Source organism: Engystomops pustulosus, chromosome 2, assembly GCF_040894005.1.
Source record: "Engystomops pustulosus chromosome 2, aEngPut4.maternal, whole genome shotgun sequence".
NCBI lineage: Eukaryota > Metazoa > Chordata > Amphibia > Anura > Leptodactylidae > Engystomops > Engystomops pustulosus.
Genome location: NC_092412.1, coordinates 57,765,481 through 57,774,627, shown reverse-complemented (window position 1 = coordinate 57,774,627; position 9,147 = coordinate 57,765,481). Strand labels below are relative to the sequence as shown.

The 9,147-nt window shown below is 39.3% G+C and overlaps 1 protein-coding gene across 1 annotated transcript; it reads left to right on the top strand.

Moving 5' to 3' along the window:
• On the top strand, nucleotides 1-8,711 carry LOC140117032 (olfactory receptor 5AR1-like). Its single transcript, XM_072133464.1, has 2 exons — nucleotides 1-956; nucleotides 8,666-8,711. Exons 1-2 carry the CDS (start codon nucleotides 1-3, stop codon nucleotides 8,709-8,711), a joined length of 1,002 nt encoding a protein of 333 aa, XP_071989565.1.
• The last annotated feature ends 436 nt before the right edge of the window (nucleotides 8,712-9,147 follow it).

The following is a 9,147-nucleotide window of genomic DNA, read 5'->3' as shown; positions in this document are numbered from 1 at the left end:
ATGCCCTTCTTACCAGGTGGGGCTATTCAAGCTCCGACCCTAAGAAACAAGTCTTCAATTGTAAGAGAGTTCATAATATTGGGGATCACCAATGACCCTGACCTGCAACATGTCCTATTTATTTTCTTTCTGCTGATATACATTGTAACTATTTTGGGGAATACGAGTATCCTGTTAACAGTCCTGATCTCGAATGACCTTCACAGTCCCATGTATTATTTTCTCAGCAATCTCTCCTTCTCAGATCTTTGCTATTCTACAGTAGTGTCTCCTAAAATGTTGTACGATTTTTTTCTGGAAAGTAAAGTGATCTCATTTGTCGGCTGTGTACTTCAGTTATATTTCTTTGCGGTGTTTGCCAGTACTGAATGCTACCTTTTGTCGACTATGGCGTATGATCGCTACGTTGCTATATGTCACCCTCTTCTGTATGTATTAATAATGAATAGAAGTAAATGTGTGACCCTTACTCTAATTGTTTATATTGGTGGCTTCTTTACTGCGGGGATCCACACATCCTGCACATTCATGTTACCTTTTTGTGGACCCAACGTCATTAACCATTTCTATTGTGACATTCCTCCACTGATGGAGCTCTCATGTGCTGATACATATATGAGCAAGACGATAATATTTGGTGTGGTCTTTTGCCTTGGTTTATTATCTGTCATGGTCATACTAGCATCATATATTTATATATTTTTCACCATATTGACAATTCACTCATCAGAAGGAAGACACCGAGCGTTTTCTACCTGTTCTTCCCACCTACTTTGCGTTGCCCTATTTTATGGAACAGTCTTCTTCATGTACCTCCGCCCGGCCTCTGACTATTCTGTCACACAAGATAAAATAGTATCTGTATTCTATACAATGATAATTCCTATGATGAACCCAATCATCTATTGCTTACGAAACAAAGAAGTAAAAGAAGCTGTAAAATCCTATATCGGCAGATTACTAGTGCACACATAGTTGATGCGAAGAGCACTATTTTTGGCACAACTTTATAGATAATGCTGCAATTTTGGAACTAGTGACTGGTTACTACTTGTAGGATGCCACTATTAATTACTTGGGGTGTGTTTATTGTCATGGGTATTTTGTAAAATGGAATATGTCTTTATGTATAGGTGTAAAATGAGAGAAAAAAGAAACATTGCACATTACAACATACGTATAGGGGTACAAACAGCTATCCATAAGCCCAGCCAAAGTTGGGCTGGATTGTGGTAACAGCTAAAGTATCCTCGTGTCCAAACTTTAAGATGCCGTTCCCTAGTGCAAAATCTATATGAGGCTCCACAACTTTAATTAAGGGTTAATGTTACTGATCTCAACAACCCTTAAAGGGAACCTGTCATCAGAAATTGATGTAATTAACAATTACTAGTATGTTGAGAAACAGATTAACACCTGAAAATCATCTTTTCTTTATTATGTAAATGAGGCTAGTCACAAGGTCAGAGGCAGTGATGTCACTCCTGTGACTCATTGGACATTTCACAGGTCATTTGCATACAGCTTTATGACCTCATTGCTCAGGTTTACAGGCATGTAGAGGGACAATGAAGGGATAGAGGCAATGCTCTCTAATGGCAGTTTATGAAAATATATTTAGTTTAGCTGGTTATTTTGCCTGACGGGTTCTCTTTAATTCAGAAAATCGACTTTAACCCCTCAAGCCACCATGATGTTCCCCAACGCCATGGGCAACAGTGCATAAAGACACCATGATGTAGAACGTCACCCTGACAAAACGCAGGGTAACAGGATCAAAGGTCCCAAATGACATGTCTACTTCATTCTTTCAGTGCGATCACGGGGATAGCAAATTTATATGAGTTTTATAATGTTTTCATACATTTACAAAAATTAAAACCTACTGTAAAAAAAAAATGATTTTGCCATTTTGTGGCGCTAATAACTTCGAAGTATGGAGCTGTTGGTGGTGTCATTTTGTGCAACTTTTTCAATGCTACCATTTTTAGGACTGTACGGCCTTTTGATCACTTTTTATAGAGTTTTTTAATATTTTTCAAAATGGCAAAAAAGTTATATTTTTGGCGCTATTTTCCGTTGCTGTGAAAAACTGTTATTATATTTTGATAGATCAGACATTTTGGGACACGGTGATAACTAACATGTTTCTGATTTTTACTGTTTATGTATATGACTTCTAGCGAAAAAGGGGTGATTTGATTTTTAATTTTTAAGACCTTCTAGGGTACTTTAACCCTAGGGTTGTCTGATTAATCCTACCATATACTGCCATACCACAGTCACAGGGGGACAGAGATCTAATCCAAGACGGTGGCCCCCACGTGCTGTCAGGATTTAAATGCCTCCGGCAAGGCATGACCGCGGTTGTTATCAGTGGGTGTTTGCTGCAAATTGCAACAAATGCCCACCTTGTATGGTGAGGGCTCAGCCCGTGAGCCCTTTCCATACCCCTGCAGCCGGCATGTGATGTCACATGTCGGAAAGGGGTTAAGGTCCCTTGCCTCAGTTTTGGCTAAAACCTCTGAACCGCCTCAAGTTATGCCCCTGCTCATCTTAAATGGAGAGCTGAGATATAGCCCTAAAAGAAGAAAGTTACTTTTTGCCATTGACATCAACCCACATTTATCAGAACTAGTGGCGTCTGTACTATGTGCAGTGTGCCTGTGGAGTGTGCAGAGTGCAGCAGATTCATCAAAACTAGCGCACGTTCTTCATTAATCTGAGCCCCCTGCACTACTCGGGAAGTGGGCAACATGTTTTTTTGTGCACTTTGTTCATGCTGCAGAATTGTGCCGCAGACAGAATTGTGGTGCCCGTCAGTAATAAATGTGGAGCAAACTCCAACCAAACAGTAACATGACCCTTTAGGTGCACATTATTTTCTGTCTTGTCGGACACCAAACTGGTGCAAACACTTTAATAAATGTAAGTCGTTTGTTTTTATTGTATTTTTATACTCCTGTACTTTGTAACTTAAAAAATGAAAAAAAAAATTATGTGATACATAGAATACACATGGAAATACATTCAAAGGGCTCATTCAGAAGAGCGTTTTTTACATCAGTATGCTACCCATTTCTTTTTTTGCATTCATTTTTATGGGTCTGTTCACATGTAATTTTTTCACAGATATGCAGACCTTGAGAAAAAAATTGCAGCATGCAATTTTTTTCCTCACATATCCTTAGTTTTTGTAGACACGCCTGTGTGAATGAGTTCTTAGACTTATCTGTCAGTGATTGGAGGAGTATGCTTCGTTTTGTGAGGAGGTCACTTAGGAGGAAAAGTCAGAAGACAGGATGGAGAAGCAAGAGATCAGTGGAGGGAAGTAGTACTGTTAGTTATTTTCTTATGGCATACTGTTCAATGTTTAAAGGGTTTTCAGTTAAAAATAGGGAGCACAAATCACTTTTTGGCTAAAAAATAAATAAAAAACATACCCACCACTTCACATGTCACTAATTTTCCAGAAACAACACTCTGGTTGTTGTAATTTCCAGTCCCCATCAGATCATTGTGAATGTGACTGTTGGCATTAGAAACTACATACTGTTAATTGACACATGGCGAGGGGTAAGCTCAATATTCCAGTGAAACACTAGTTAACTCTTTGAAATGCTACATATTTAAAATTTCCTGTATTCTCAGTGTTTAGTTTTTCTCTAGTGTTTGTCAGTATTTCCTAATTTTTCATGTTTTTTTAATTTTTTTTTAAATGGGAGATAAAGATATTAATGATTAAATAAAACTGTATCTGATATAATTTCATTTTGTATGTCTCATTAAAAAAAATGAGCAGAAAGTGTAAAAGTATTTTAATGCTCTTTTTTTAGGGAACCTGACAACATGTTTGTTTCTATAGCACTATGCTACCTTGTGCCTGCTAACAAATGTATAGTTCCTATCTCCAGATAATGAACTTTGTAAGACTACCTGGAACCCTGCCAGAATTTTCCTGCTTTAAACCATCTTGGACTGTATGGTCACCCCCCATGATGTCATCAAGGGGCAGCAATCCCAGACCTGTCATGTGGCACAATCGATGTGTGTGGTTTGTCGGTGGCAGGATGTTATAAATATGTATGAAAATCCTTATATACTTCAAGACTGTAGAATCAATCAGACCCCAAAGGGTTTACGTAACCTAGAGGGTCTTCAAATACAGTAAAAAAATGAATTAAAAAGTTAAAAAAAGAAAATGAAAAAAAAATTCGAAAAGTTTATATCACCACCTTCCTAAGAACTGATATAAAAGTAAACAATAAAATCATAAACATGTGTGGTCTTGCCGCATCCCAAAATGCCTGATCTATCAAAATATAAAAACCATTATTGCTGGTGATGAACCCCATAACTAACAAGTCCCAAATGTCCTAACCGCTGCTTTTTTTTGCCATTTTACACATTTTAAAACATTTAATGAAAAGTAATCAAAAGGTCATACAGTCCCCAAAATTGTAGCAATGGAAATGTCTGTTTGTCCTACAAAAAATGACACCTTACACAGCTCTTTACACCCAAGTTTAAAAAAGTTATTGGTGTCAGAATTGGGCAAAACAACTAAACTATTTTTGGTTAAATATTAACTTTTTAAAATATTTTAAAACCTAATAAAATGTATTTAAATACGGTACCACCAAAATTGGACCAACCCAAAGAATTAAGGGAAGATGTCATTTGGAGCGCACAATGAAAGCTGTAAAAACTGAGTCTGCATAGAAATGGTGTAAATGTGTTTTTTCGGCAATTTCAATGCATTTGGAATTTTATTCTTGCTTTCTATTTCACGACATGGAATATAAAATTCTAAGACTTGGAAGTACAATTTGTTACACAAAAAACAAGTCATCAGCTGTGTACACAGAACAATTAAAAAAGTTATGGATTTTTGAAGAGGGGAGATAAAAATCGAAAAAAATAATACAAGTGTCCTGGTCCCCTCCTAGTGGATAAAATTAGACTGCACACAGACATTAGGGGAGTGCTAATTATGGACAAGGAGTTTAAAATTTTGCTGACCCTGATGCCCTTTCCCCACACCTTCCTTCCGTCTCTGCATGCCGTATTATAGGAATATGGTTGCTTTGCAGGATACAAGGTGAATACCTCGAAAACCCTCCCTCTGAACATTCTGAGTAGGGACAGTATTTTCATGTTCAGTGGACGACAACCTCCGTTAGTACAGTTGACAGCTTACTACTCTTTTCCGTATGAGACCAACTACCTTCCTCTGTTTAAGGTTTTAAAGACTAAGTGGCGGGCTCATCATATTTTTCTGCTTGGTCATGTGGCAGCGACCAAAATGCTTAGGCTTCCTAAGCTACTATTTTAAGACTTACCAGTTAGAACACCTCATAAAGAGCTTAAAGCCTTACAACGAGCTGTCTTCAATTTTATTTGGAATAACACATGACACAGAATAGCAAAATTGGTCATACTTGCCCACAAAGCCCGTGGAGGGCTATCGGTTCCAAATATCTAATATATAAAGTTGAGTGCATGTGTTTGTGTATGTATGTATGCCGCTAAAGGAATCTGTACCATTGCGTTTACAATCACCAAAATTTGCACAGCCGCTCTCTGTGACTCGTCATAGACTAGGTTTTGAGCCAGAATTTTGGACCCACACTTTCCAAAATCTGCTTATTAACCACCATAGCCATTGTCTGCTGCTGCTTTGGCAGTTGGAAGCTGAGCCATGATTGGTTGCTTTTCTATCGCAGGTCATTAATTTAAGCTCTGAGCTTTGAGTGGTTACTATAGCCAATGAATAGAAGACAACGTATGTGTGAGGTAAGATTGATAGGGATACAAAAGATAAGGGGAGATTTATCAAATATGTCTGAGGTAAAACTGTCCCAGTTGCCTATGGAAACCAATCAGAGATCAGCTGTAATTTTATAAACAGTTGTGGAAAAATGAGACAGACAGTCACTGTTAGAGACTGCCAGAGACAGACAGTCACTGAAAGAGACTGCCAAAGACAGACAGTCACTGAAAGAAACTGCCAGAGACAGACAGTCACTGTAAGAGACTGCCAGAGACAGACAGTCACTGTAAGTGACTGTCAGAGACAGAGAGTCACTAAAAGAGACTTCCAGAGACAGACAGTCACTGTAAAACACTGCCAGAGACAGACAGTCACTCAAAGAGACTGGCTGAGACAGACAGTCACTGTAAGTGACTCCCAGAGACAGACAGTCACTCAAAGAGACTGCCAAAGATAGAGAAGACAGAGTTTATAAAAAAGGGACAGTCAGTGACAGAGACAGTCAGAGATAGTCTGAGACAATCTATAGATACATATAAAATATTTTTTGTTGACCCATTCTGTTTTGTTACAGCTTAGAGCGGTTATTTACTATTCCGGGCAACGCCGGGAGCTACAGCTAGTTACCTATTATTATTGGGCAACTACACTATCTTCCACACTGGACAGCTTCATATACTAAGTGGATCAACATTGAGAAACTATGGATTGCACCAATTCACCCCATATTTTATCTATGGGGGGCTAACATCCCTTACTGAGCCCAATGGCCTTCACACTTTAAATGTGGCAGCATTTCAACTTATCCTCCTGGTGTTCTGCAATAATGTCAATGATATATATTCTGGACCTACTGGATAGTTTAGTGGCACCTATTGTACGACACTGCTCTAGGTCTGGAGTGTTTTACTTGACGCATATGGTCATCCCTTCACGTTAGAAATGAGGCAGTTTGACTATCTTGTAAGGGAGTACACTTTACCTAGTGCCGAGTGATATAATTTCCTTCAGGTGAAACACTTTGCAGTGGGTCAGTTTGGGTCTACTATGGTGTCTAAACTATGGTGTGTCAATTTGGAAAACTGTGCAGAAGGGGTACTTTAGTTCAGGGTACAATATCCATGATCCATCAGATCCTATCTGCCCTGGTAAAAGGTCCCCAACCAGCACACAAGTACTGTATATGGCAAAATGGGATGCAAATACTTCCTGCTTTATGGCAAGTGATTTGTAGCAGAACAGCCAGATTATCCATTTGCACTACCCAGGGCCGATTCTAGCATATTTGCTGCCTGAGGCGAATATTAAAATGCTGACCCCCCCCCCGCTCCGTGTTAAGTAAATCCTTAAACTTTACTAACAATTAACAACCCTACAGACAGCTCCCTGACACTGTGTGACTGACTACAGGATCTGAGAGGCATTAGTGGCATCTAGTACCTTATAGATGACAATCTCTTCCATCAGGAGGACTTTATTCCAGGTTCTCCAATCCATGATGTATCACTGCTGAATTCACGGCCAGATATCTTCAGCTCCGTGCAGCATCTCCACCCGGGTCCCTAAAAATACCACAGTCACTTACAGTATAAAGTCTCCTGGATAACAACACTGTGCTCCTAAATAATATATACCCCTCACAACACAACTGACCACACTCTCCCCACATACAAAACATCCCTTCATTATATAGGGATAAAATCTTGCCCCACATATACAGTCCCCTCCCAGCTTAGTAATATACTGTATCCCATATACAGCCCCTGCAGCTAAGTAATATACTGTACCCGATATACAACCCCCCCCAGCTTAGTAATATACTGTATCCCATATACATCCCCCCAGCTTAGTGATATAGTGATATATAAAATATACAGCACCCACCAGTATAAAATGATTCTGGCCCCATATAATATATATAGCAACCCCCTCAGCATAAAATAATTATAGACCCAAATAATATCTATAGCACCCCCCCAGTATAAAATAATTATAGCCCCAAATAATATCTATAGCGTCCCCCCCCCAGTATAAAATAATTATAGCCCCAAATAATATCTATAGCGTCCCCCCAGTATAAAATAATTATAGCCCCAAATAATATCTATAGCGTCCCCCCCAGTATAAAATAATTATAGCCCCAAATAATATATAAAGCGTCCCCCCAGTATAAAATAATTATAGCCCCAAATAATATCTATAGCATCCCCTCCAGTATAAAATAATTATAGCCCCAAATAATATCTATAGCGTCCCCCCCCAGTATAAAATAATTATAGCCCCAAATAATATCTATAGCATCCCCTCCAGTATAAAATAATTATAGCCCCAAATAATATCTATAGCGTCCCCCCCCCAGTATAAAATAATTATAGCCCCAAATAATATATATAGCATCCCCCCCAGTATAAAATAATTATAGCCCCAAATCCCCAAATAAAATATACAGAACCCCCCCTAGTATAAAATAATTATGGCTCCATATAATATATACAGCACCCCCCTAGTATAAAATAATTATAGCCCCAAATAATATCTGTAGAATCCCCCCAGTATAAAACAATCATAGCCCCAAATAATATATATAGCATCCCCCACCAGTATAAAATAATTATAGCCACAAATAAAATACATAGCATTCCATCATCCCCCCCCCCCAGTATAAAATAATTCTGGCCCCATATGATATATATAGCGCCCCTCCCCCAGTATTAACAGTATTAATTATTAGCCACATTTAATTAATTAAAATACATGAAAAATAATAAAATCATACTCACCTGCAGGCAGCTGCTCCCTCGGCGCGTGGCTCCGGTCTTCACAGAAGAGCCGCGGCTCCGCACAGTGACACAGGCGGCGTGACGTCATGACGCCTGTGTCACTGCTTAGAACGGAGCGACGCAGCAGCCAGAAAGGCGCTGCGTCGCTCCGCATATAAATCGCGCCTGTTTCTTAAAGAGACAGCCGCGATTTATTTAGTTGGTGGGCGTTAATGGACGCCCGAGTCGCCCACTTTAGGGCGGCAAATTTTGCCGCCCTTTACAGGTACCCGCATTCTGCTGCCTGAAGCGAGATTTTCATCTCGCCTCATGGCAGATGCGGCCCTGGCACTACCTATAAAGAAACTCAGTACAAGGTGCTAACGCAATGGTACCATGCCCCGACACTGCTCTTTACATCGAATCCCACAATCCAAGTTACCACTGTGGGTACATTATATCATGTCTTCTGGACTTTTCCCCTTATAGTTTATTTTTTCAAGAGGGTACAGGCACTGACAGGAGATCTGTTTAGCTCTCATGTCCCATTAGACTTTCTGTTAAACCTCCTTAACGTTCTCCCACGTAACATGAGAAATCATCTAACAAGCTTAT